The sequence below is a fragment of the Miniopterus natalensis genome, chromosome 5 (genome assembly GCF_054644295.1).
Source record: "Miniopterus natalensis isolate mMinNat1 chromosome 5, mMinNat1.hap1, whole genome shotgun sequence".
Classification (NCBI taxonomy): Eukaryota; Metazoa; Chordata; class Mammalia; order Chiroptera; family Miniopteridae; genus Miniopterus; species Miniopterus natalensis.
In genome coordinates this window covers 71,671,507-71,699,234 of record NC_142085.1, presented here as the reverse complement: position 1 = coordinate 71,699,234, position 27,728 = coordinate 71,671,507, and the positions used below count along the sequence as shown (strand labels likewise).

Here is a 27,728-nt window from a genome sequence, read left to right as displayed (position 1 = left end):
GTCTTTAAATAAAAAGAAAGGTTTCGCCCCGCCCCCTGGAGCGCCGCGAAGTTCGCCCAGGCTGCGAGGAGCTGCGGGCTGGGCTGCGGGATGCCGGGGCCGTGCTGAGCAGTCCCGCCCGCTTCGCCGGCCTTCCCTCGTCCTCTCTGGGACGTGGCGTCTCGGGGCTCGGACCCGCGACCGGCGGCCCCGGAGAGCGCGCCCCGCGGATGGACGCGCCGGGGGACTCGGAGGGCCCACCGCCCCCCGCAGGTGAGGGAGCGCGCACGGCGGCCCCCGCCTCGGCGACCTGGGTCCTGCCTCTTGCATTTGAATCAGCGTGGTTAGTCTCCGAGACTGCTGAAGACGCGGGCGCCTGACTGGGGGGTTCGGGTCAGGGGACTTGACCCTGCGGAGAGGGCTCGGGCGCGGGGAGCGGGGCTGGTGCGGTCTCTGCTTCTCTCGGGCTCTGCTTGTGAGTGCTGTGGGTGAGCGCATTCTAGTGCGGGTGCCCTTAGTCAGAAAGCTTTGCGTCTGGAGGCCCGCCCACTGTTGTTGCCCCTTTTTAACTTTCTCTCCGTTCCCTTTCTCACCTACTCCAACATTTTTACACTCTTAAGATTTCCTCCTGTTGCACAGATTTCCGCCCCCCCCCCCCGCCTCGCACTGCAATGACAAAGTGAAAAATACAGCAAACCAAACATGTTTTTCTTAGTTAAATTTCTTTTTTCCCCCCCAAACCATTTAATTTTAAAATGTCTGATAGATTTGCTGGATGTTTGAAACTGAGTAATGACCTGGTTCCTTTAAGTTAAATGAAAATCTAGCCTTTGGAATAAGTATTAGTCGATACAAAAGGCCAGTAATTGGTGTAAAAAAAAAGAAGTAGTAATTTACAGATTTGTGGGACTTGTCTTTCCAGGGGCACACCATTGAAGTATTAATTTGCCAATCGAATGCTTTAGTTTGTTTTCTCCTTACACCTCACTTAACTGCAGCACTGCCCTAGAATGCTTAGTGAACAGCTAACATGACATGCCTAAAACTCTTGAGTTCAGGTAGCAGATGAAGCTAGGAACTTGAGAAATCACATTTATGCTTCAGACAGCAGTACTCTTTGGACAGTACCCTGTTTCTTAATTCTTGAATTTATTCGAGGCAAAAGAAATGAGCCTTATGGTGAAGGCAAAACAGAGCAGATGGTTTGATAAATTCTGCACTGAAATTCTAGTAGGGAACACTGTCAAGGAAAGTGATATGCTTGCAAAATTGCAGTGGTGTACAAGGATTGTGTTGCATGTGATCACATGTGCCATACTGCAAACACCCCTTAGTTCAGTAAATGTCATAGTCTGTGCACAGAAGTCACATTTGTGTACTTCAATCAGTAGTTCCATTTGCATGTCTGTGACTGCAGTGTGTTTGCATTTAAGGTGATGGCCCTGCAGCAAGTGCAAGAGAGACACCCAACCGGCTTTCGAGAAAACAGCTTTTAGTTCTGATCTCGGCAGCTTCCATGAACTTAGGCTCTATGATGAGCTATTCCATCCTTGGACCCTTTTTCCCCAAGGAGGTGAGACACTTTTATATCCTTATTAAGTATTAATTTTAAAAAGTGTTTTGAATTATTTAATTTTACAATATGTAAAGTGTAAAGATCTGCATGTAGTAAGGATGATGTATAGGACTTCAACAAACAGAGGACTTCTTAAAGAATATTTGTAACAGAAAAAGAAGATCCAGTCAAAACGAACATCATCTTGGGAGGTAATTCACCTAAATGTAATTGACCTTTTTTGTTTACTCTGTAGTTTGATTGAACTTTATTTGGTTTCTGCAATGGAAAAAAAGGGGGGCAGAGGCTGCACTGAATAACTGAGATTTTAATGTTACTGCTAAAGATCTGTGTTAAGACAGTAAAGGAAACCATGGTCCACTATATTCCCTTTTCTGACTTGAATTTCTTGTGGAATCTAGAGGCGATGTTTGTGCCAAGGAAGAATTCTGATTAATATTGACTAGTTCCCCCTAATCATAGCCCTTTATGTGACGTTAGGGCCTATAGATAATGGCACAGACTCAACGTGAAAATCCCCCAGAGGACCCAGGTTGATTGGACGTAGTGTGAAAGGAATGGTACCGGCTTGGCTAAGCGGAGATAACATGCCCATGTGTTTTGCTTCGTGGTCTTTGCCCAAGTCTCAGTGCACTGGCCCCTCTCAGTCCTCGAACTGCTTTGATAACATGTAGAATGATAACTTCATTCTGTGTACAAGAAGAGAGGATAGCAATGGCTCCCTGCTAAAGAACAGTGCAGCTTCGTGTGCATACAGTGCTGTTTGTTTCCAGTGTCCTTTCCCACGCATTTGGCCCAGTTGCTCTCCGCAGCTACTCCATAAGATAGGCAGAGTAGTGAGAATCTCATCCTGTTGTGATGAAGAAACAGACTCCGAGGTTAAGCGACTGGCCCAGTCCAGTTCTGTTCACTGAATGGGAGTGGGAGGTTTAAGGACTTCCTACTCTAGAGTGTGCCAGGTAGGCTTTGGATGCAAGGGCAGAAAAAAGATCAGGAAAATGTCCCTCTCTTATCTGTCCATGGAGAGTGAAAAAATATTTTTTAAAAAGTTGCAGAGTATTTGGATATCCTTTAAGAAAAGGAAGTAGAAAATGTTATGAGACTTTAGAGGAAGAAATGGTTAATTTTACCATAGGTGAGGACTGGGGCAGGGAGTGAAGGTCAAAAAGGGGTGGTACTGAAAGGGACTTCACGGATAAATCTAAGGTGGCTCTTGAGAAATGGTAGTTCTCCAGGTGAACAACAGAGGCAGGGTGTTCTGGGAAACAGCTTGAGGTAGTCACAGGATTAGCAAAGTAAACTGCATGTTCTTTGGGAGCAGAAGACAACTTGGTGTAGCTTGGGCCTGGGGTGGAGTGAGGTCTGAGAGGAGGCGGAGGATCTGAGGAGGCAGGCTGGAATTAGAAAGCAAAGGTCCTTCCATGCATGCCAAAACTTTAGTCAGTGAGATGTTATCTGAGGTGTGTGAGCAACACAGAGTAGCCTGACCAGATTTTGGCTTTGGAAAAAAAATAATGATGGCTGGGAGCCTATGGAATTAAGATGCAGAACAACTGGAGTAAATAGACCAACCAGTTCCCGGCAGAGCTGGAACTCAGAGAAATTAACTAATGTTAACAAAGGAAAATCAGGTCGTGTGTGCATGTGTGTTTCTTACGTTTTATTTAGTTTTTTGCTCTCCCAAGGGAAAGCTGAAGGAAAAACAGAGGCAGTAGAGAAAGCATTCTAACTTTAAAAGTCGTAGATATGAAGAGTGGGCTCTTCCTTTTCATTTCTTACCAATGACCTATGCCCTGCCCAAACTTGCCCTTCCTCCTGTGGGTTCTGTCATTCTTCCTATTAGCCAGACCTAATTAGGCAAAGGAAAAACAGGGCCCTTCTTAAATTCTGGTACAGAATTCCTGTTTCTACTGCTCCTTTTTCTGGCACCCTCCTCTGAAAGAGGACTACATGGGAACTAGAAATTGCTTCCAATAGCTGTTCTTGCTTTCCTATTGTGAAGCAGGACCCATGCTCCAAAAGCAGTACTCAGCTGCTGCTGTATTGTGTGGTTCTAGGACATACTGTTAGCATCCTGCTTCCATAGTGAATGTGGGAACGTGCACAAGATGGAAACTGTCAGGCAGCAGTGACCGGGAACTTTGCACATCTGTCCTCACCTAGAAAATAGGGCTAAAAAATACACCCTTACTTAATTGTTCTTAGATACGATGTAAAATAGCACTTAATAGGATTCGGGCTCATAGTAAGGGTCCAATAAATGTTAGTTGCCATAACCATTACTTATTTCCTTCCAGACTCCAGAATTAAATACTTAGAACTATTAAGCAAAAAAAAAAAACATGGATAATGTAACTTGGCCAATGAAAATTCTTTCTACATTTTCATTGATTCCTTTGGTAATACCTTCCTTTGAGATACCTGTTTTAGTTTGCTAGGGTTGTCATAACAAAGTACCATGAACTGGGTGGCTTACACATCAGAAATTTATTGACTCACAGTTCTGGAGGTTCAGGATCAAGGGATCTGCAGGGTTGGTTCCCTCTGAGGGCTGTGAACGGAGGGCCTATTCCATGTCTCTCTCCTTGGCTATGTCTCTTCACATGGTCTTCCCTCCATGGGTGTCACTGTGTCCAAATTTCCCCTTTTTATAAAGTTACAAATTATTTTGCATTAGAGCCAACCCACTGACCTACTTTTAACTTGATTACCCCTGTAACTGCTCTATCTCCAAATAAGGTCACATTCTGAGGTGTTGGGAGTTTGGACTTCAGCATATGAAGTTTGAGGAACACAATTCAGCTCATAAGACTACCTGACCTTTGTGTAGGAATGTCAGCTTCATGTTCCAGTCTACATACAGCACACCCTTTTGCTAGGATGTCATCAATGTTATTTCTCATAATGAGATCTCTCTTGTCTCCACACCATTATCTCATGTGGTTATGAGAAATGGAAGGGGAATGGCTGATCCTGAGGGCTTTATTATTATTATTATTATTATTATTATTATTATTATTATTATTTATTTATTTATTTTAAATATATCTTTATTGATTTCAGAGAGAGGAAAGGAGAGGGAGAGGGAGAGAGAGAGACATAAACGTCAGTGATGAGAGAGTCATTGATTGGCTGCAGCCCGCAACCCGGGCATGTGCCCTGACCAGGAATCGAACCCTGATAGCCTGGATCCTAGGTCGACGCTTAACAGCTGAGCCATGTCCGGCCGGGCAAGCTTTAGATTCAACCTCTCCACTCTCTCCCTCCACCAGCTACTAAGGACTGCCTTGGGGGGCAGGAATCTCTTCCTAGAGTAAGGGTACCCTTCCTAAAGTTTAGCTGAGAATAACAGAGTCTACCTATCTGGTTTCTTGTGGTAATATGCTATTAGAAATGTATTTAAAGAAACATAGTCTGACATGAAAAGAACTTTTGGAAAAGGACTTAAGGTTGGATGATGATGGTAACTTTACATGGGAAGCCAGGGTGTAAGCTTTTGTCTTAAAATTGTAGTTCAGGACAAAAGGTAAAGAAATGAGATTGTGGCTGTTGTAGAGAATGGATTTTGAGGAGTGCAGGAGTGTGCATGCATATGCATTTATGTATTAAAAGTAAAGTTATTTGCAAAAAAGCTGAAGCTCTGGCAAAAGGATGAATCTAAATTGGATCTTCCTATGGTAAATATTCACTGCTGGCTCCCAGTACAATGAATGAGACAAAGAGGGTGTTCAATAAATGACCGTTGATGGCCTGAGAGGAAAGAGAATTGTGTAGTTAAGACTTTACACTTCATAGTATGCCATGTTGCTAATCCTGTGTTAAAGAAACTAAACTCATTTTAACTCTTTAAGTGGCTATAGCTAGAACCTGATGGAAGGATCTACTGTATTTCCAGGGTTTTAAAAAGTTTTAAAACCTTCTCTTTTTGTATGTGAATTCAATTGTACATCACAACTAATATTATCACTTGAGGTTCAAAAGAAGTAGATTTAGAATAAATATGCTATCATATGTCGCAAATTAAGGAACTCGCTGATAGAATAGGCTGTAAATATTAAGAGATATCATTGATGGATGATATGTACTACTTAAGTGCTTCATGAGAACATTGTGGAGACAGGGAGCATCTTTTTTCTCTGTGTTGATGATGTCAGGAAAGAAAACTTTGGCTTCTCCAAAATGTCAGGTAGTTGGTATTAATATCAGAAAGAGAACTAGACTGAATGGCCCTTGGTATGACTCATGTGCCCACTCAAGGAACTTCCTATTCTTGAGTTTGACTGGCAGAATGTTGTTGTTGTTTTGTCTTTAATGGAGTTGGAGCCTGTAAGTAAATGTGACAGTGAGTAGGAAGAACTCTTCCTTCTGTATGTGTCTCCTTTACTCTCACACACTGCCACACTCACACACTTTTAACACCTGATGTATGGGTTTTTTCCTACACCAAGCAATTATCTGTGATACCTTCTAGGTGTCCTACAATTCACTGCGATTCTGACAGACCCCACAGATTGAGGGCCCAGATCCACTAGACATTCCAATACAAGTAGTGGGTCCCTAGGTTACACACAACTTCTGTCTGACTTGGCTACAAATTGGAGGTTCCCATGACCTCCTTATCCCCTTGGATTTGATTACTTGCCATAGTGACTCACAGAACTCAGGGAAATACTTATGTTTACTGGTTTATTATGAAAGGATCTGATGAAGTATACAGGCGACTCTCCTTTGAAGAGGTGTGTAGGGCAAGGTATGTGGGAAGGGGCACAGAGCTTTCATGCCCGATCTGGGTATGCTAATCTTTCAACACTTCCATGTATTCACCAACCTGGATGCAACCTTAGGGATTTTTATAGAGGCATAGGCATAATCAATCATTAACTCCATTTCCAGCCCCTCTCTAGAGAATAGGAGGGTGAGGCTGAAGATTCCAAACTTTTAATCATGACTTGGTCTTTCTGGTGACCAGCTTCCATCCAGGAGCCCACCCAGAGGTACTTCATTAGAACAAAAGACATTTCTCCACCCAAGAAATTTCAAAGTATTTAGGAGCTTGCTGTGAGGAACCAGGGTCAAAAAACAAATATTAGAACAAAAGATGCTCTTTGTGTTCTTATCACTTAGAAAATTACAAGGGTTTTAGGACTTCTATGTCAGGAACCAGGGGCAAAGACCAATATATATATTTTTTCTATTATTTTACAGATATCATAAAGGAAGTAGGTCAAGATCAGCTGTTTGCTCAGTTCTGTGGATGAAGTAGAGCCCAAATTTCCTCAGTCAAGATTTTTTGCTTTTATTATACTTTTATAATCTCTAATTCTGATTTTTTTTTGTCAGCTAAAGCTAACAATTTTTGGGGGGAGAGATGCTTATTGAAGTATAATCAATATACAAAAAATTGCACATATTTGATATATCTTTTTTAAAAAAATATATCTTTATTGATTTCAGAGAGAGGAAAGAAGAGGGAGAGAGAGAGAGACAGAAACATCAATGATGAGAGAGTCATTGATCAGCTGCCTCCTGCATGCCCCCAACTGGGGATCGAGCCCGCAACCCAGGCATGTGCCCTGACCGGGAATCGAACCCCCATGGCCCTTGTGCTCTTATTTTGTTTGTTTGTGTGGGGTGTTTTTTTTTGTGGGGGGGGTAACAACGCAACATTAGCTTACCTTGCTTAATAAAAACTTTATACCCAGTAAACAATAATTCTCATTTCCCCCTCCCTGAAGCCCCTAACAACTACCATTTTATTTTCTGCTTCTGACTGTTTTAGATACCTCATGTAAGTGAAATCATGTAATATTTTTCTCCTGTGTCTGGTTTACTTCACTTAGCATTTCTTCAAGGTTTATCCATGTTGTTGCAAATGCCAGGATTTCCTTCTTTTTTTAAGGCTGAGTAATACTCCACCGTATGGATATGCCACATTTTCTTTATCCATTCATCTGTTGATAGACTTCTGGGTTGTTTCTGTATCTTAGCTGTTGTGAAAAATGCTGCAAATATCTGTTCCAGACGCTGCTTTTGATTCTTTTGGCTATATACCCAGAAGACGGATTGCTGAATTATGTGGTAGTTCTAGTTTTAATGTTTGAGGATCCTTCTAACTGTTTTCCAAACTAGTTACACTATTCTACATCCCCACCAACAGTGTATAAGGGTTCTAATTGTGTTAGATCCTCACCAACACTTATCTTTTGTTTTTTCAGTAATAGTCATCCTAGCAGGTGTGAGATGATATCTTACTGTGATTTTGATCTACATTTTTCTGATGATTAGTGACCTTGAGTACTTTTTCATATACTGGTAAAGTCCTTTGCCATTTTAAATCAGGTGTTGTTTTTTGTTGTTGCTATTGAGTTGTGGGAGATTCTTATATTCTGTATATTAATCTCTTATCTAATAGATGGTTTCCAAATATTTTCTCTCATTCTGTAGGTTACCTTTTCACTTTGTTAGTCGTTTTCTTTTGCTCTGAAAAAGCTTTTTGGTTTGATGTAGTCTCAGTTGTCTACTTTTGGTTTTGTTGCCTGTGCTTTTGATGTCAAACTCAAAAAATCTTGCCAACACCAATGTCAAGAAGTACCTTCCCTGTTTTCTTTGAGGAGTTTAACAGTTTCAGATCTTACACTTACGTCTTTAATTTTTGTTTTAGTTGATTTTCTGAATGGTGTAAGATAGAGGTCCAATTTAATTCTTTTTCATATGGATATCCAGTTTTGCCATCACCACTTCTTGAAGAGACTGTCTTTTCCCCACCACATGTCCTTGGCATTCTTGAGGAAGATCAATTGACCATATGTGTGTGAGTTTATTTCTGGGCTCTCTATTTTGCTGCATTGATCTCTCTGTCTGTCTTTATGCCAGTACCATACTATTTTAATTACTGTAGTTTTTAAATTTACTTTTGAAATCAGAACCTGTGACGCCTCCAACTTTGTTCCTTTCTCAAGATTGTAAAGCTGACAATTCTTTTCTTTTCTTTTTAAATATATCTTTATTGATTTCAGAGAGAGGAAAGGAGAGGGAGAGAGAGATAGAAACATCATTGATGAGAGAGTCATTGATCGGCTGCAGCCCGCAACCCGAGCATGTGCCCTGACCGGGAATCGAACCCTGATCGCCTGGATCCTAGGTCGATGCTTAACCGCTGAGCCACGGGCCGGGCAAGCTAACAATTCTTTATGAGCATGACTATTTTCATGTCAAAGACTAGGTAGGTTTTAATATAGTTTCCCTTACTTCACCATCCAGTTTATTTTATAATAATAAATTTTGAAATTGCTGTACAGATAAAGGTTACAAGAAGATGATGCTTTGATCTAATAGCTCCATTATTTACATTCATAATAATTTGTCTTTCAAACTTGTTTCCTTTTCAATTTCTTTAAAGGCTGAAAAGAAAGGTGCCAGCAATACAGTTATCGGTATGATCTTTGGATGTTATGCTTTGGTTCAACTGCTGGCCTCTTTGTTATTTGGAAAATATGTAAGTATTAAAGTTCATATGAACATTTTCATTTTAAAAATTGTGCAATGAGTTATTCTAATGTATTAGTCTAGAATGTCCATTAATACAGAAATAACCACTATTCATATACTTTATGAATGGTGCCACTGTTGACAGTTCTGTTCTTAGAGTTGATTGATTTTTAACTTCTTTCATGTTTTAAGAAGTGTATGCTTTTATTATATTAAAGAATTGTTATAATAAATGTTCATATCTTTCCCAAATGGTATATTTCCTGATACAGTAGATTTATGTCAATATAGATTTGTAGCAATCATCAGCTTACCACTCTTCTTTGACATTTATTATAGCTTGTACATATTGGAGCAAAATTTATGTTTGTAGCAGGAATGTTTGTCTCAGGAGGAGTTACAATTCTCTTTGGGTAAGTCATGTTTTGATATGTTTGGGTGCTTGAACAGATTTCATAATCTTTCTTCAGTTTAAAATGTTAATGGATCCCTTACATCAGTCATTACCACTGATTGTTGAGCCCTTGGCCTGTTGACTAATGATGAAGTGACTTGGGTGTTGTAGAAAAGAGGATGAGTGACATTGGTCTAAAGAAAAGAGTCCCCTAGGGGATCACCCATAAGCTGGCTATGGAATCTATTCATTAGGACTCCTGTGACTATGAATGACAGAAGCTTAGCTCACTTTTCTGAGTCAGAGAAACTTTTTGGCTCTAGCAAGAAAGTAATTTTTTACCTAGAGAATCAGCTGAAGAAAATCAGGATGCATATGTTAAAATAATGTTATCAAACATCTTTCTTAAGTTCCTGGTTTTGCTTTCCTTTTCTTGTGCTTTGTTTTTTGGGTGAACTCTACCCTTGTGACAGCAAGATAGCCCCCAGCAACCAGTTTCCTAATAGCTTCTAGTAGAGTTGCAGAATGGAGTTTCACTGGCCTGATCTTTGGTGATGACGAATCCCCGCATCAAGGGCACTGTAGCCAGGGAAAGAGAATGCTCTGATTGGCCAGACCTGAGTCATGTGCTCACTTCTAAACATGGGAGCAGAATGGTTCCCCCATTGCTGTTTGAAGAAAAGGGAAAATAAGTCCAGAGGCAAAATAGCTTTGAAAGTTCTTAAGCTTAGAGTCTTTAAACCAGCAGCATCCTAGCAAATAATGTGGAGGAGCTTGCACAAGGTCTTGGGAACATAGAATGATGAGAGTTTGGTAAGAGCATGATGAGATAAGCTAAGGAAAACCATATCAAATTCAGTGTTTTTTAAATTTTCCCTTTTTTGTGGGGATCGTCTTCTATTTTCTGTATTCACTCCTTTTTTTGAAGGTTGGAGCCCCACCATAGGCAATGGAGGTCCTGAATCAAAGAAGTCTACTATATTGGTTCTTGCCATAGTGATTCTATATATTTCAAAAGGCCTATCTAGTATTATTTAGGGGACCAATTATGTCAGCAGAAAAGGGCAACTAAACTCTCATTATGCTTCATATTGTTGCCACAAAAAAGAAGGTAATTCTCCTACTCAAAGTATAACAAAGTAACTTTTTAAAAAATTCATATTCTAAAGAGATTTGTTCTAATAACTGGGTGAGGCACTGCTCTTTTCATTGAGCACAGTTAAGAAGGAAAAGCATGGAAACCAGCTTGGCCTTTGAGACTTGTATGTTCTCTTTCAGTGTATTGGACCAAGTCCCGGCAGGACCGGTGTTTGTTGCTATGTGTTTTCTAGTGAGAATAGCAGATGCAGTAAGCTTTGCTGCAGCAATAACTGCTTCTTTTTCTATCCTCACAAAGACTTTCCCAAATAATGTGGCTACAGCACTGGTATGTATTTTATAAATTGTTTCCTATTTTACTTTTAGTGTAAGCTAAAATACTTGTTTCACCTTCCAAGTTAGCACTGGGGTCCATTCTACTAGACGTGCTTTTTTCTTTTTTTAAAAATCTGTGTTTGTTACCTTTTTACCCTAGCGTGTACTTCCAGCAGCTGTCAATAAATGTATCATCAGTCTTACTTAGGTCTCTTCCTGGGCTTAGAATCCCCTGAATGGGCAGTTTAACAAGTAAATGTGGTCCAAGCCAAATATTCTTTTTACCACTTTTGTGTTTTTTGGTTTTTTTAAAATACCTCCCTAATAGTATTTTGCTATCTCTCTCTAGCTGAGATTGGGGCTCTGCTGCCTGAAGCATTCCTCTGCATTAGAAAAGAGTTATCTCTAGTGGCCAGATACGCGGTTTGTACTAGAGCCCTTCCTCACTTTTCCCAGATTCATGGGAGAGGTGTTGGAGATCATCTTGAAATTCATGTTTCTGTGCTCTCTGAGGAATGCCCTCTTATTTTGCCGTAGAAACTCAGACCCTGGTAGCATCGGATTGGTGTGCATCTCATATATTACCTAGGTGCCAAGACATCTGGCATTAGTGACATACAGGATTCTTGTCCCAGCTCTTGGCTGCTGCCTCCCTGACCCCAGGCAGGCTTTCCCATAGCTCTCCTTTCTTTCCTTGGACCCATGCATCTCTGAAGGACACGGTCTGTACAGAAGACGAAATGTCCCCTCAGAGCCTATAATTGTCCTCTAGACCTTGGGTCTAATCAGCTTAGTACCAAGGACTCCCTCATTTACCCATATTAGTACTATATTGACAAGTTGTGACCGTTAAATAAACTATTTCCTGTGTATATAGTTCTTCCCACTTTTTATTTTATACATATAGCTGGATAGGCTCATTTTCGGATAGCCTTATTCTATAGCCATTTGGCATGCAGTGGTGGCCATTGTGGCAGGCATACTGTTTACATTTCCCAGGAATATGTTTCTCAGAAAGGATTCAGAAGACTAGTCTGCTGATATGCTCTGTAAAACAAGGTTTTGTGGCTAAACATGTTGGGAGTGTACACATGCTGTCAAGTTCACATCAGTGTGTTAAGACTCTGAGAAATTCTATAGTAGAGAGAGTTTATTTAATGTTCCACAATTCAATTTGATTGTGGAACCACTTTTTGACTCTTAAAGAGCTGGTATTTTTTGAACATTCTGAAAAGTGCTGCCCAAGAAATTCCTATGATGCAGCAGTCCTTTGGATTTTCTGATCAGCAGGGGAAACCAGCATTGGCATACGAAGTTTCTATATAAAATTGCAACCAAAAGATAGCTATCTAACATGATAGTTGATCTGGATAACATTATCACGATGAAATGCAGAATTCTTGTATTCTTTATGAAACATTGCAAGTTATTAGTGGACTACTTTTGTGTCTTCTGGGAGGTCTAAGGATATTAGGGTGCAAGCCAGAGGCCTGTGTTTAAAGCTCCTACACTAGATTGATTTCAAATGGTGTAAGTTCTGTAAGAATTCTGGGATAGCAAACTATATTTGCCATAGCACTGTTTTGTTTACCTTTGAAAAAACAAAAAAATTTTCTATGGTACAAAATTCAAACATTACAGAAGGAAATATAGGATATAGTGAAGATACTCTATATCTTACTTTTCTTCAGGCCCCATAGACACACCTGTTGTCTAGGCACCCAGTCCAGCATCACTCTCCCAGAAGGCAACAGATATTACAGGTTTCTTCCCAAGTGATTCCATGTATTTATGTACACACACACCCACCATGAGAGAGCAGGAATCCCTCCGTTTTCTTTGCACTAATGGTAGCATACTCTGTCTTACTTATTACACGAACATTGAAATTATCTTGGAGATCTTTCTATATCTGTATATGAAAAGTTTCTCTTTGCTTCTTTTTAATGACTATGTTCTTCACTGTATGTATGACTATAACCTAGTTTATTTAAATTGATGAATATATTGTTTACATCTTTTGCTATTGCAGATAGTGCTACAGACATAAGCTTATACATATAGCATATCACATCTTTATGGCTATACTTGTAAGTTTGATTTTCAGAAGTGGCATTCTTGGTCAGAGATTGTGAGCATTTGTAATGATCGATTTGCCAAATTGCCCTCTGGTGGTCACTCACCAGCAATGTCCAAAGGTGCTTTCCTCAAATTCTTGGAAGTATAGAGAGTTTGACAGGCAATAGGGAAACACGTATATTGTGCTTTAAAGTTCATTTCTTTAAAGAATGAAGGTGAGCTGCTTTTTACTTGCCTAAGAGCATGTCCCTATTTTCCTAGTAGGTTGCTCTCTTTTTTTCTCATTGATTAGTAGTAACTCTCTTGATATATTTGGAAAATTAGTTCTTTTGTCAGTATTTTTTCTCTGTTCTTTGTCTTTTGATGTGTTTTACCATGCATCATTTTTACTGTTTTCATGTGACCAGATTTATTAGTCTTTTCTTTTTGTGTTTTTATCTCATAATTAGAAAACCTTCCCTACCATAAGAACTAAAGAACAAAAACTCCCATATTTTTATTTTTAGTACTTTCATGATTTCAATATATAGGTTTAAATTTTGGGTCCATCTTGAGCTTGTGTGTATGTGTGTATGAGTGTGTGTGTAAATTGTGAAGTGAATAAATTTTTTCAGATAGTGCCCAGGAAATCTTTATTTGTTAATTTTTCAAACAAAATGTATTAACTCATTTTTTTTGTTTCCTCATTTTTAGGGAAGTCTTGAGATTTTTTCTGGACTGGGACTAGTATTGGGGCCTCCTTTAGGTGGCTTATTGTATCACTCCTTTGGCTATGAGGTGCCTTTTATTCTTCTTGGATGCATAACTTTCCTAATGGTACCACTCAACATGTGTATTTTACCTGATTATGGTAAGAGTGCATTTATTACTCATTTTAAGAATCTTAAATTTAAGTATTTGTATGCCTTTGTAGGAGATCAATTTAACATACACTCACTTTTGTTTTATGTAATCAATGGTAGATTTTTGCAGCACCCTGAAATAACTGATTCTATTTTCAGAAAAATCCTATAGGCAATCAGTTTATATAAATTTCTATATATCAGAAAATTTTCTGAACTTTAGAACTAGCAAATATTTAATTTCTGATCATAAAACATCGCCATATGCAGTGCCAACCAAAGATTGTCTTGCGCTTAATTAAATATTCAGAATGCACCACACATGGCACCATCTTCTTAGAAGGTTACATAAGACAGGAGGGCAGGGTCACACCGTCCTTCCTTCCCAGTGGTCCTTGCAGCTGTCTGTGCAGCACGGCCCATGTGGGAGGCCACGAGGCCACAGCAGGCAGTAAGGCGAGGCATCCTGGCTTCAGAGCTTCATGCCCATAGGAGTTAACCTATCCTGTAACAACTCCATGGGCATAGCTTCCAAGGTCTCCACAAATACCTCACCAGGTATTTACAGTTTGTTTATAGTTCCTTTTGTACAAGTGAAATTTACCAGGCAAAGGTCATTGGTATTGTGAGCAAGATGGCCTAGTAACATAGCTGGCGTTTTATCCTTTTGAGATCACTAGGGGAGCAGAGCACGAGTTCACGTGGGAGCTGGAGAAGACAGAGATAGAGACCGTTGCTAGAGAGGCACCGTCACTCGCCCTGAAACATATGGCAGGGCCCGTCCTCTTTCTAACACCAGTGACACTGCAATCAGGGTGGTTTCTGTAGATCAGCATCCTGAGCTGTGCTCTGACTTGGATCTCAGATGAACGCTTGGTTGATAACTAAGCAACTGTCTCCAAGTCAGATTCTCATGCAGCAGGGGAAAGAGTTTTGTTAACCCTTTTCCGCACCGTATAAGGAGAAAAGTCTTTGTTTACTAGGTAATGGTAGGACATAGTATTGAGAACTTCTGTGATTAGGTGCTGGACTGGCCCCAACATCTGTTACTCCGTGAGTCCAGGCCTACTCTCCTCATTTCCTCCCCTCATCCCCACATCTTGGTATCTTTTGCAGCTCCCCCTAATGCCAGCCTAATTTCTTGGTAGTTATTTTTCTTCATTTTTGCTATTCCTCAATTAAAATTTCCCTGCATCTTCTTTGAACTCAACAAAGTCCCGGCCACCTATATTTTTATGAACAAAGTGGTTTGACAAACTTGCTGTTTATTTACAGAAGAATCTTTTAGTTAGATTTAACGGGGGGAAGAATGGTATAAAAATCTCAAAGACTGATAATGTTAAGGCTGTAAATAATGCCATTAAAGAGTGCTTTTTAAAATTATTGTTTAGGAGGGCTTATAGATAGAAGCTCGAAAACTAAATCTTCTATTTTGGTGACATTGGCAGAATTCTGTGTTCTACTCCACTCATTTACCTCCTTCTAAGCCCACGGACAATGTGGCTTTAGCTTTGGGTGGCTAAGAGTCAGCTTTGGTCCCACCCTTTCCCTCATTCTTTATACCTGTTCACCAAGTCCCCTCTGCTGTACTGCTCTAAAGAAATATTTCTAAAACACGGTCATGGACATCTCAATCCTCTTAGTAAAAATCCTTAATTAAAATGTGAGCTTTATCCTGAAAGCCATGAAGAACTGTTATTAGATTTCAGCAGGGGAGTCACATGAGCTGGAGTATCTCTCCCTCCCATGCTACCCAACCCTTATTTATCCTTCAAAACTTAATTTGTGTTACCTCTTTTGAGAAGTTTTTCTGAACTTTCTCAATCATTGGACTAAATGCTACATAAGTACTGCCACAGTGTTCAGTATTTTTTCTGGCCCCTCACACCTGAGGGTACACCACCTCCCCATCTCTATTGGTAGCTTCCTGTGGCAGGTGTTGTCAAGCAGGGGAGTCATGTCCCTCTAAGAAGAATATATCAGAATTGAGAGCAGAGAGAGTACCTTGGAAAAGCTCCCCAGGTAATTCTGCCCTCTGTCTCTTGAAGCAGGTATCACCCTAAGTTTTCATTTACTTGAGCTTCTTCAACAGCTTAATTAAACTCATTATATGTTTGTTTTCATGGACGCTCTTAGTATTTTGATAACCCCTTTTCATGCTTTGGATTTAGAGAAGGGAACCATTTATGCCATAACAATTTGTCTTATACCGTAAATCCATATTACCTTTTATATGCACAATGAATGTAAATGGTTAAAGTTGATTTTTTTATAATTTATATCTTAAGGTGACTAATAAACATCTTTAACATGCAAATCAAAATCCACACCACCTTGTCTCCCTGCTGGCACTACCGCACTGAGCCACAGGTGGTGCTAGGACCTCTTTCTAGTCTACACACTCCTGTCGTTGAGTGCCCTGGGCTGTGCTCAGATTTGGCTTATGGTTGAATATTTGGCTGATAATTAAGAAACTAACACCACGGTTTAACTCTATCCCTCGTATTCTGACAAAGTCTAAATGTAGCACTTACAATAGTTGAAGCACTCTTTGTGCTTTTTTTGTACTTTGCTCCGTACTGGATCATTTTTAAGTAAGAATTTATTGAGTAATGAACCCTGGTGAACGCTGTTGAGAAATGAGGATATACAAGTGCCAGTCCTGGCTCTCAAAGACCTTCCTCCTCCAAGCTCGGCCACTATCACCTGTCGCCTGGGTCATTGCTTATGGCTCCTAACTGGTGCCTCTGCCTCCATTCTCCATGAGGCCACAGAGAGACCTTCTAAACCACAGATCAGAGTCTCACCTCTTGATTGAAATCCCTAGTGATTTCTTGGGTTTTTTAGCATGTTTTACAGAGTCCTGCAGCATCTGACCTCTAACATTCTTCTGCAGTATGATCTCTCCCCACTACCTAGGTATCCCTGCCCCTCATTATATACCTGGATCATTCTTTCCTCCTCTTTGCTTGCTCATCTCAAACTCAGCCTTTGGGCACCAAGTTAGATATGACTTTCAGAAAGCCTTTTCTATAGAGTGTTCCTTGCTTTTTTTTTTTTTAAGGAAACGCTCTCATATGCTCCAATAGGTACCCCTCTGGCTCCATCCTACCTTTCTTCACTTCTCCCTGAGGACAGGGTCTGAGTTTGTCTTCTTTGCCTTTGTCTGCCCTGCATTTTGCATGGTATCTGGCTCAGCAAAGATTTTCTTTAGTAAATAAGTTGAAAGATAGGAAAGCCATCAAACAATAGTAAACACTGTAAAATGAAATATAGCTCAGGTGCTAAAGTATATGGTATAGACTTGAAGTGCAGCAGAAAACCAGAGAAAGGTAAGGTTTGTGGAATAATTAGGGCCAGATCCAGACCTTTCAAAGTGAATAGAATTTGAAAAATTGGCAGGGGAAACAAGAAAGGAGTCATAGAATATGCATGGAGGCTTGGAAACAACCGTGCCTGATGCTGGGAACTGTGAAGTAGTGTAGGTAATGGTGGGGAAAGGGAGGCTGGCACTCAGCTGACCTTGAATGCCAAATGTGCTTTACACATGATTCAGTAGCACCCTTTTCAATCAGTGTTTTCTTTGCCAGCAGAAAAAAAACAAAATTGTCTTGTGTTCTTTGATGAACTCAGATTCCCCCTCAGCACACACACATTGTTCCTTGATAAAGCATCTGGCTTTTCCCATGCACCAAGTTAAACCTCACAGATTCTTTATTCCATCTGGGGAAGACCACACTTGCTTGTAGGTTATAACCAATAACCTATGACCCCTTCTTCTCCTCACACTGATTCCGGTTGATTCTTTTTGATTCTGAGACATTATTTTTAGGAAAACTGAATGAGGCCTGTAGGTCTGAATAACTCCTGCAAACATAGGTAATAAGCAATTCTAAGCAAACTCAGAGGTGCAGTTATTTTGATGACCAGATAATTATGGCCTTCCCAATTTTACTTTTCAAAATAGTTAAATGATAGTTAAGAGATTTTAAATACTCTAATTTCTTTTTTCATTTTACCCCAAAGAATCTAGTCCAGGTAAACAGTCATTCTGGAAACTTATCACTTTACCCAAGGTGGCCCTCATATCCCTCATCATCAGCTCGCTCAGCGCGTGTTTTGGCTTCCTTGATCCCACTCTGTCTCTCTTTGTTGTGAAAAAGGTAAGTAGCCTGATGGCCAGAGAGCTCTGCACTGTAGGAAGTGGACTTAACTGCTTGCTCTTGGGACCTGCTGGGTGGGAAGTTCCCTGAGTGGCTTCGAGAAGGAGTCAGAGTGAAAACTGCACAAGGAGGTTGCCTGTACCTTCCTCTGATGTCCCTATAACTAAGGGTCTGATTCGGTGTAAATGAAAGAAGCCTTTCGCTAAGTGGCTCGAACATTTGCCTCCTTCTTTCCAAGGCCAAGCTTGAGTCATCATAGGTCTGGCTTGCAGTTCATCCTGGTTCTTAACAAGGACACTTTTCTTCCGTTTGTTTGAATTTCAGTGGGGAATTTGGGGTACCCAGTGGCTCATTTAATGTGAGGCATCCTTCTCTAACAGATCCTCCCTGAATCCACATACTTTTTAGGCTGTTGCATATAATTGAATGCCTATAGGCTATATTAATCTGGGGTAAGAGAGAAGAACCCAGAGCCTCTCCATTTTTTTAGTGCTGAAAAATAAATACTGAATTTTAAAAGTTTGATATTATAGAAATTTGTTTTTAGATACTTTTGAAAACGATGATTAACAATGCAATAAAGTGTATTACCAAGCCTGGTAGTTAATTATACTGGAGAATTAATATGTGCCTGTAAGGCAGAAATCCATCAGTTGCAGCCCACAACTGACTTTATGTGAAGCACTACAATTAAAAAAGCACAGTTACCAGACACACCACCCCTTGAAGTCATTAAAGACAGTTTCGGGTGTGTGAACTACCCAAAAAGATAAACTTGGGAACTGTAATTTTAACGCGTGGCCCAAGGTTTAGAGAGGAATAGCATCCAGGAGGTAACACATAAGAAAAATATTTTATGTTTATGGTGACACATTCCATTCACATCAACAATGTGTCTCTTTAAGAGTCATTTTTCTGTCCACAAGAAGTTGTGTCTAAAAAATGGAAAAATTTGTAACCATTCTCTGGTAAACCCGAGTCACTCATGTCTATCTTTTAAGAAATCTTTAGAAATGTATTTTTTTTCTATGAAGTTTTTAAAATCTTCCTTCTGACTTATCAGTGGTTTGCTGTCCAGTCATGGTTGCCCAGCCTTAGGGCAGGAGGGCTCTTGTCTCCCCACAGTTGTAATATCAGAAGAGCATATATCTGACTTTTGTGTCTTGCTTCTGTCTTTACAGGACTAATTTTTAGCATGAGTTAATATTTGTCATAAACATTGTTAAAACATAGGCTAGCTCATAAGTAAATCTCATGGGTTTAATTAAGAAAGTTAGTTAAGGAAATTGAGGAAAATGAGAATAACTTAGATAACCAAAAAAAAAAGGGGGCATTTATATCATATTGGTAATAGTAACAGTGTCAGAGTTGTGTGGTAGCTTATGCTTTTAAAAGACTTTTAAAATGTGTCATACTATTGAATTATTTAGATATTACTATCGCTTTGAGATGGATAGAATAGATGCCATCCATGATTTTTACAGCAGTGCACTCAGTCTGTGGGCAGTCAGCATCACCTTATGACGTATTAGAAATGCAAATTCCCTAACGTTTTGAATCAAAAATTCTAGGCTTAGGGCCCCAGAACCTCTTTTAATAATTTCTCCAGGTAACTTTTATGCTCACTAAAGTTTTCAAAGCATTCATTTACATGTAAAAACCTGTGATGCATAAAAGCAAAATTATATGTTTAATGTCAAGTACTACAAAGCAAAAAAATCTCAGACATCTTACCTTTGGTTAGTTTTTTTCCCCTCATAGAGAAAAAGTGATTCATTGACAAATTGACAAAATGAAGACAAAGATTAGGAAGGAGACTGAGTGTTATTTATTAGACTGATAGTAGATAACAAGAGATGAAGAAATGGTAGACGGAAAATAGATGTCTATTTTAAAAATGGCTTAATTGTGTAACTTTAATACAAGATTTCTTTTACAGTTTAATTTACCAGCTGGATACGTGGGACTGGTATTCCTGGGTTTGGCACTCTCCTACGCCATTGCTTCACCACTCTTTGGTCTACTAAGTGATAAAATGCCAGTACGTACTCTTATTTATATTTAAGAATTGCTTTTGTATGTTTAGACCAGTGAATTTCCAGCTGTACCTCTAGAGCTCTAGAGGTCCACTGATTAGAACTGACATATTCATGTTTGTAAATTTCAGCTTCATTGAGGTATAATTGACAAAATGTAAGATATTTAAAGTGTACATCATGCTGAATTGTTATATACGTACATTGTGAAACGAGTCCCTCCATCTAGTTACTTAACATATCCATCATCTCACCTATTTATCTTTTTTGGAGGAGGTAAGAACACTTAAGTTCCATTATATTCCATTTTTTTAGCTGATGGAGAAGTTGCATTGTGAGGTTCCAGTGATTTCCAACCTTCCATCACCCTGAACAGGTTCACTTTTAATTTCTTCATCTAGGAAAAGAGGAATCTTGTTGAAAAACAATTGCATTAGACTTTCTAAAGATAAAAGCTTCCCTTGATGCAAAAAAAATGGGTTGACTTTAATAATTAGAGCAGAGTTCCAAAGGTGTTAGGATGGGATCAAACTGAGAGGAGATAATTTAGTTTTTCTGAGGGAATGGAAGCCTTGGCCACTTCAACCTGCATTGGTTATCCCTTAGCCATCCTCACAGGAAGTCCCTTCTATTCCTCTTTAACTAGATCTAAACCATTCAGCCCAGACAACCAGTACACAGAACTGGTGCTGTTAACCAAGTCTTAAGCTTCTATTGCTTTCATGCTTATTTATTCCATTTCCCCTTTTCGTTACAGCTTCAAATGTATTTGTCAAGACCTAAATTACATGGAAATTACTAAGAAAAGCAAGTGTCTTAAACAGTCTTGTAAACTTGTTTTTTGTTTTTTTTTTTAATTTATCTTTATTGTTGCAAGTATTACAGATGTCCCCTTTCTCCCCCGCATTGATCTCCTTCACCCCCATCTCCCCCCAGGCCTTCTCCACACTGTTGTCTGTGTCCGTGGGTTGTGCATATATGCATGCAAGTTCTTTGGTTATCTCTCCCCACCCACCCACCCACCCCTGCCTTCCCTCTGACAGTCGTCAGTCTGTTGTTAAGCTTGGTTTTAAGACATAGTCTTATATAACTGTTGTACCCCTATAATTTTAAGCCTGCATTCAAGTAGTTGTAAGGAATAATGTTAGTGGGTACTTTTTTAATAATGTAAAATTTCCAGATGTTTTACCTGCTGGGTGGTTCCTTGTAGTGACTGCTTTTTAAATTGTTGTATTTGAAATAGCTCATCATGTACAAAATCTGCCACCCACTCCCTTTCCAAGGAATCCTTGTTTTTGCGCACTCCCTATGTTGGGGTGTGTTGTCCTTGCTTCTGTGTGTACCGTCTACGTATTTTCTCTTAAATGTAGAGTTTTGTTTTCTTCAATGTATTAGGGTTATTTAATACCATGACTTGTGTTCCTCTGTGATTTTTTAATATTCTTTGATCCTGGAGGGTTTTAAGAGTTTCTTGGTCCTTTTCTTTACCAGCATCTAAGGAAATGGTTTCTGGTTTTTGGAAACTTAATCACAGCTGGGTGCTACATGCTGTTAGGACCCGTCCCAGTCTTGCACATTCAAAGGTAATTTTTTTTCTTCTGTATTTTTGGTCAGATAGCATTAAGAATTATTTTTTTAAAAATTTGGTGTGAGATTGGTATGGCTTAGTATTTCAAGCCTTAATACTGAAATAATGACGTTGAGTTATGACTGTATTGAATTGTTAGACTGACAGTATTTTACCTTACTAGAAGCTAGCAGTGGTACAATCAAACAGGAACGCCTAAGGTCTGTATCAAATGAGAAACATGCTCACTTTCCCTTTGTGCTTCAGTTGCACACTTGTTTGTTGCCACCTGCCTTTAGTTGATAGTTCTTAGAATATGTTTTTGTTTTTGCTACTCCTCCTTACTCCTTAAGGCAGGTACCAGATGTGTGTGTGTGTGTGTGTGTGTGTGTGTGTGATCCTTAGCATGCAGTAGCTGTTCATTAAAGCTTGTTTAATATAATTGATTTGCTGAATAAAGTGAGCAAATTACTTCAGGGATAAATCATGATATGGAAAGAACAAGGACTTCAGGGTCCTTCAGATTTGGGATTACATCCTGGCTTTGCCACTCACTAGCTGTGTGAATGTGGGCAAATCACTTAACTGCCAAGAGCCTCAGTTTTTCTATCTACAAAAAAGAGTCTATAATAGTACTGTCGAAATAACTTCCTAAGCCCAAGAAGATGTTCCTGCCTGGGCTGCCACGTCAGCAAACTGAAACTTAGATAACGTTGGCGTCCCTACCAATGCTGTCCTTAAGCGGAAAGGCAGCTCGCCAGTCAGCCAATCCCAAACGCCAAACAAGGCCGACTCTGTAGCCCAGCCAGTCAGATAGTTTCTAGCTTTCTCTCCCTGTTCTTTATTCTTTATCCTATCAGCGGCCTGCCTTCTGCCCATTGTGCAGTTCTCTGAAAGGAGACTGTTTGTATCACCTAAATTGTCTTCATTCTGAAACAGTACTTACATCACAGGGATGTTCCAGGATTCGGTGAGGTAATGGATGCTAAGTAACTGGCATAGCGCCCAACATGGAACAAATACATTAGTTTCCTGTCACTCTACCACCTCCCTTCTCTGACATTTTTCAGTCAATTGAATTTCAGAGCCAAGCAATTGAAGGAACATTAGCATTGGCGTTTTCACCAATTTTGAAAGGATTTTGTGTGCTGATAATAAAGCAGGTTGACTCCAGACGTGGGATATATGTAACAAAAGACACTGAGGTGTCAGGATGAATTGACCCCCTCATCCCCCAATAAGGATGCTGTCACTGAATGAAATGGGACCAGACAGGAATGAGGACAGAACTAGTCCTGGAATCTGTGAAAGGAACTTCTCTGGGATCCAGCCTGCCCTCCTTATCGTGAAACTTTGTGTCTCTTAAAATGCTGATTTTTTTTTTCTTTCTCCGAAACTCTTTTGTAGTCAGCTGTGGCTGCTGGTGTTGATGTTAGTTATCAATGGCATCTCTGCTGGAATGAGTTTAATCCCAACTTTCTCGGAGATCCTCAGTTGCGCCTAGTAAGTTACTTCCGTTGCTTGAAGAGCTGTATTTTGAATAGCTGTGAGCACTGAGGGCTTTCTTGAATTTCTCAATTTTCCAAGATTTTGGATTTTTCCCCCCCACAATAATTTCATGTCACACACTATTGTGATATAAATAGTATGTGTAATAATGCAATAATATAAATGATAATATATAGTAATAATACAGTAATAGCTAAACTGGGTTGTGGATAGATGCTTAGCTTAGTTTATGCCTCTGTACAGGTATGCTTTTAAAAAAACAAAGCAAAATGGAAAAGCCTCAGCATTATTCCTCTCTCATGGAGAAGATCTATGCAAGAGCATAGAGTGACCAGGTAAAATGATTCTAGTATCAAGCCCGATGTGTGTGGGGTTTTCCAAGCCATTCTCTCATCATACCAGCTGGATGTCCTACAATTCAACTCAGTTCTGACGCTGACAACCCAGGGATAGCATCAGATTTCATAGGCTAAGGGCTCAGTTCCACAAGAGTGTCCCCACTTCAACTGCCAATCACAAGTCTAGGTTATCCCCTGTCCTTCTGACTGACTGGCCCCACGACCCTTTCTTTGGGTCAGATTCACTTGCTAGAGCAGCTCACCGAACTCCAGAAACCAATTTACTCCCTAGATTATGGGTTATTCACAAAGCATAATAAAGGGTATGAATCAGCAGATGAAGAGATACACGGGGCCAGGTCCTGAACAAAGGCGCCGCTGTCCTTGAGGAGTGTGGGGCCCTGCCCGATGGCAGGTGTAAGCATTCCGGTTCACCAACCAGGAATTTCTCTGAACCCCGTCCTTTTGGGTTTTTATGGAAGTTTGATTGCTTCGGCATGGTTGATTAAATTATTGACCGTTGGCAATTGATTCAACCTCTAGCCCCTCTCCCCTCCCATAGGTGGATGGTGTGGAGGGGTGAGAGGGCGAGGTGAAAGTTTCAACCCTCTAGTCACAGGAGTGGCTCTCCTGGCAACCAGCCACCATCCTTAGCTGTTTTCCAAAAGCACCTCATTTATATGACAAAAGACTTTTATTGCTTTCCATCAGTTAGGAAATTTCAAGGATTTGGGGAGCTCTGTGCCATAAATGGACTAAGACCAAACATGTTTTTATTATAAATCACAATATCACACCAGGCATTTGTCACTTGGCCAGCAGCCTTCTGTTTAGTAGGCATGATGATGTAGAACGCAGAGTGAACTTGAGGGAGTTTATTTCAAAGTGAACTTCAGGGCGAATATTGGTCATTAGGCTGTGTCAGTTCAGCATCTCACAGGAGTAAGGAGCTGCCTCTGCATTTTCTAAAAGTTGCCCATTGCTCCCTTTATATGCTCATCTCATTTTAAGAATTTCTTAATCATATATATTCTTCTGAGCATTTAGTGCAAATGGGTTGTGATTCTTAATATCGTATCTTATATTTTCAACAAAGTTATTTTTTAGAAAACGGTAAAGTAAACATCAGTATGAAAATTCCTTCAAATTAGATTAGCTTTTTATCTTAGAAATGGAGTATTCTTGCTGTTGGTTTTGTCCAGATTATCCCTGCTTTACTTTATCTATTATACACAGTACTTTCTAGCACACAGGTTTCCCTTTCAATCACAGATAACGCTCTTGCCTCTCTTTGCAGTGAAAACGGATTTGAAGAAGATTTAAGTACATTGGCACTCGTGTCAGGTCTCTTTAGTGCAATGTGGTCAGTTGGGTGAGTAGCCACTGGATTCTGTTCACAGCGGCAAGATGGAAACTACTATCCCCCAGTTACAGATGATGAAATGGGAACACCAGATGAGTTGCACCAAGGCGCACGGTTCATTTAGGGCACAACCTGAGTTTAACCTACACCCTCTGACTCTAAGATCATTAGGTAGGCCAGAAGTTTTAAAACCTAATCAAAATGGTCCCATACACTTTGTCTTATAAAAATGCTGTTTTTAAGTTCACTTATTAGGAGCATATCTGTTTTTAAAATTGAGTTATTTATTTTTTGCTCTCTACTATACCAGAGGGGTAATGGTATGCTGGCAATGTAGATATCGTCCATAAATATGTACTGAATTAAATTATTTTTAATACAAACACTGAGAATAATAGAATAATAGAGAGAATAATATAAAGATTCTTTTGAATGCCTGCCATTTTTTAATTTTTGTATAAAGTACCAACTTTCCAGAAGCAGTTATAATTTTACAATCATTTGAAAGATTTAAACATCATAATTTATTAGATAGAATTACTTTCTTATACCCACCTCTATGTCCAGGAATTGCCTTTTTTCTTTAGTATTAATAGTTCCAGTTAAATGAAGACCTATGACTGAGAGACCATGCAGCCTTTAGAAAGGACATCTCTGCCCGGCCAGGGGTGGCTCAGCGGTTGAGCGTCAGCTTAGGATCCAGGCAATCGGGGTTTGATTCCCGGTCAGGGCACATGCCCAGGTTTCCAGCTCGACCCTCAGTCGGGGTCGTGCATGAGGCAGCCGATCAATGACTCTCTCATCACTGATGTTTCTATCTCTCTCTCCCCCTCCTTTCCTCTCTCTGAAATCAATAAAGATATGTTAAAAAAAAAAAGAAAGAAAAAAAAAGACCATGTCTGAAAGGACATCTCTCTCCCTCCCTCTCTTTCGTTCTCTCTGGCACTACTTAATACCCTTTCTTCTTTTCATTGTTAGTGCTTTTATTGGACCCACACTGGGTGGATTTCTGTATGAGAAAATTGGTTTTGAATGGGCAGCAGCTGTACAAGGTCTGTGGGCTCTGACAAGTGTGAGTAATCAGTCTTTTGTTTTCATTTTCCTTACGTTTATAGAGAAACGTGACGGAGAATTTACATTAACTAGTACCTTTAATTGTGTTAAAGGGATTAGTGATGGGCTTGTTTTATCTATTGGAGTACTCAAGGAAACGAAGAAGGTATGGTCAACTCTTGATTTTTTTTTTTCTCCCTTTAAAAGTCAGCCTGTGGGAATGAAAAAGAAATAGCATTTTACCTCCATTCTTCCAGTCAGCAGATTCCTGGGCACTCTGAGCCTCAGGACTTGGTAGACACCTTTAAGGAGGTAGTTGGGTAGAGATTGTAAGTACTGAGTTTTTTTTAAGATGAGAAATATTAAGGCTCTTCTTTCCTTCAATGTAGATCTGAACTTCAAAATATCCTTTGTACAGAGGAGGAACAAAGTGCTCTCTTGCCTGATGAAAACCAGCCTTGAAAATCTCGGATTGATGCAGGGTTGGGAGATGAATGTTCCTGACCTTGAATATTAAAGTTGGAAACTTTGAAAACTGTTCTTAATTTTACACACAGGACTCCATGGACCCTACACCAGCATCCTGGACGTGTCCACATATTTTTGGATAGTCTGTGATGGGTGCATGTATGTTGTCCTACAAAGGTGACCTGCTGAACCAGCCACATTTGAAGCATTACATATGAAAAGAGTAGTTGAAAATCAACAAAATTTGAGTTTTTAGGTGATCAGAGTTGGGCTTGAAGACGTTACTCACCCTAGGTCTCCTGTATCTCTGTTTACTTTTTATTCTAAATGCACTGATCCTGTGAATGTACCTTTGTATATTAACATGGAAAGAAATGATACGCCTAAAGGAAAGAATATGTTTCAAGATAATATAAATGACTCAATATATGTAGAGCAATTACTATGAAATCAGTTTTGAAGAGATATGCTTTATCTGTGTCCTGAGATTTTTGTTTTTGTTCAAAGGCAAAATTCTTTGAACAAAAACATGCAAAAACTCTGTAACATTCCCTGGCCCTCAGATCTCCTAAAATTTTTGTGTGGAAGGTAGGCCAGCACTACTTGAGACTTCCCTTTTTACAACGTACTTTCAGTTATGGTCTGGATTTATAAACAGTGCTTGCTTTAACATTCATTTCCCATAATCTCTCTTTCAGTTCTACCATCTTTTTATTTTTTATTATTATTATATTTTTTAAAATCCTCTCCTGAGGATATATTTTCCATTGCTTTTCAGAGAGAGTGGAAGGAGGGGTAGAGAGAGAGAGAGAAAGAAAGAGAAACATTGATGTGAAAGAGACACATCGATTGGTTGCCTCCTGCATGCACCCCAGTGGTCCAGAGATCGAGCCTGAAACTGAGGTACGTGCCCTTGACTGGAATCGAGCCTGGGACCCTTTAGTCCTCAGGCTGACGCTCTAACCACTGAGCCTAACTGGCTGCAGCTCCACCATCTTTTTATTTTATTTTTTTTAAATATAGCTTTATTGATTTTAGAGAGAGGAAGAGAGATGGAAACATCAAGGATGAGAGAGCCAATGATCGGCTGCCTCCTGCACGGCCCTGACTGGGGATCGAGGCCGCAACCTGGGCATGTCCCCTGACCTGGAATCGAACCCTGATCACCTGGATCCTAGGTCGAAGCTCAACTGCTGAGCCACGCCTGGCTGGGCTCCACCATCTTTTAAAAAATATATATTTCTAGTGTATGTATCCGTTCCTAGAGCAGGTGATTCCACAGAAACTCATGTGTTAGGGAAGTTGTTCCTCCAACTTCATGTAAAATCCATGCTATTGTTTGAAGAGAGAATCTCTATTGTGTGATTCTCATACCTCCTGATCCATTTCCATGGTGTATCAGCCACATTCACCTTTTTTAATAGAAGGAGTGGCTTTATCTATTTGGCTACACAAAAATA

The 27,728-nt window shown here is 39.8% G+C and overlaps 1 protein-coding gene across 5 annotated transcripts; it reads left to right on the top strand.

Moving 5' to 3' along the window:
• Window positions 1–85: 85 nt before the first annotated feature.
• On the top strand, window positions 86–26,707 carry SLC18B1 (solute carrier family 18 member B1). Of its 5 annotated transcripts, XM_016204965.2 has the most exons (14): window positions 88–252; window positions 1,413–1,552; window positions 8,955–9,050; window positions 9,383–9,456; window positions 10,716–10,863; window positions 13,623–13,779; window positions 17,798–17,934; window positions 19,874–19,975; window positions 21,462–21,553; window positions 22,945–23,040; window positions 24,682–24,756; window positions 25,726–25,819; window positions 25,914–25,966; window positions 26,190–26,707. In XM_016204965.2, exons 1-14 carry the CDS (start codon window positions 210–212, stop codon window positions 26,260–26,262), a joined length of 1,380 nt encoding a protein of 459 aa, XP_016060451.2. In that variant the 5' UTR covers window positions 88–209; the 3' UTR covers window positions 26,263–26,707. The 5 variants fall into 5 exon arrangements, with proteins under 5 accessions (XP_087673756.1, XP_016060451.2, XP_016060450.2 ...); XM_087817630.1 differs by lacking the exon at window positions 25,914–25,966 and having other exon boundaries at window positions 86–252; window positions 26,190–26,335; XM_016204964.2 differs by having other exon boundaries at window positions 91–252; window positions 25,726–25,966.
• Window positions 26,708–27,728: the final 1,021 nt, after the last annotated feature.

Coding starts and splice junctions, on each gene's coding strand:
- SLC18B1 (XM_087817629.1), top strand. CDS start 210: ATGGACGCGCCGGGGGACTCGGAGGGCCCACCGCCCCCCGCAG. Junction 9,051..9,382: donor CTTTGTTATTTGGAAAATAT/GTAAGTATTAAA, acceptor CATTTATTATAG/CTTGTACATATTGGAGCAAA. Junction 13,780..17,797: donor GTGTATTTTACCTGATTATG/GTAAGAGTGCAT, acceptor TTTACCCCAAAG/AATCTAGTCCAGGTAAACAG.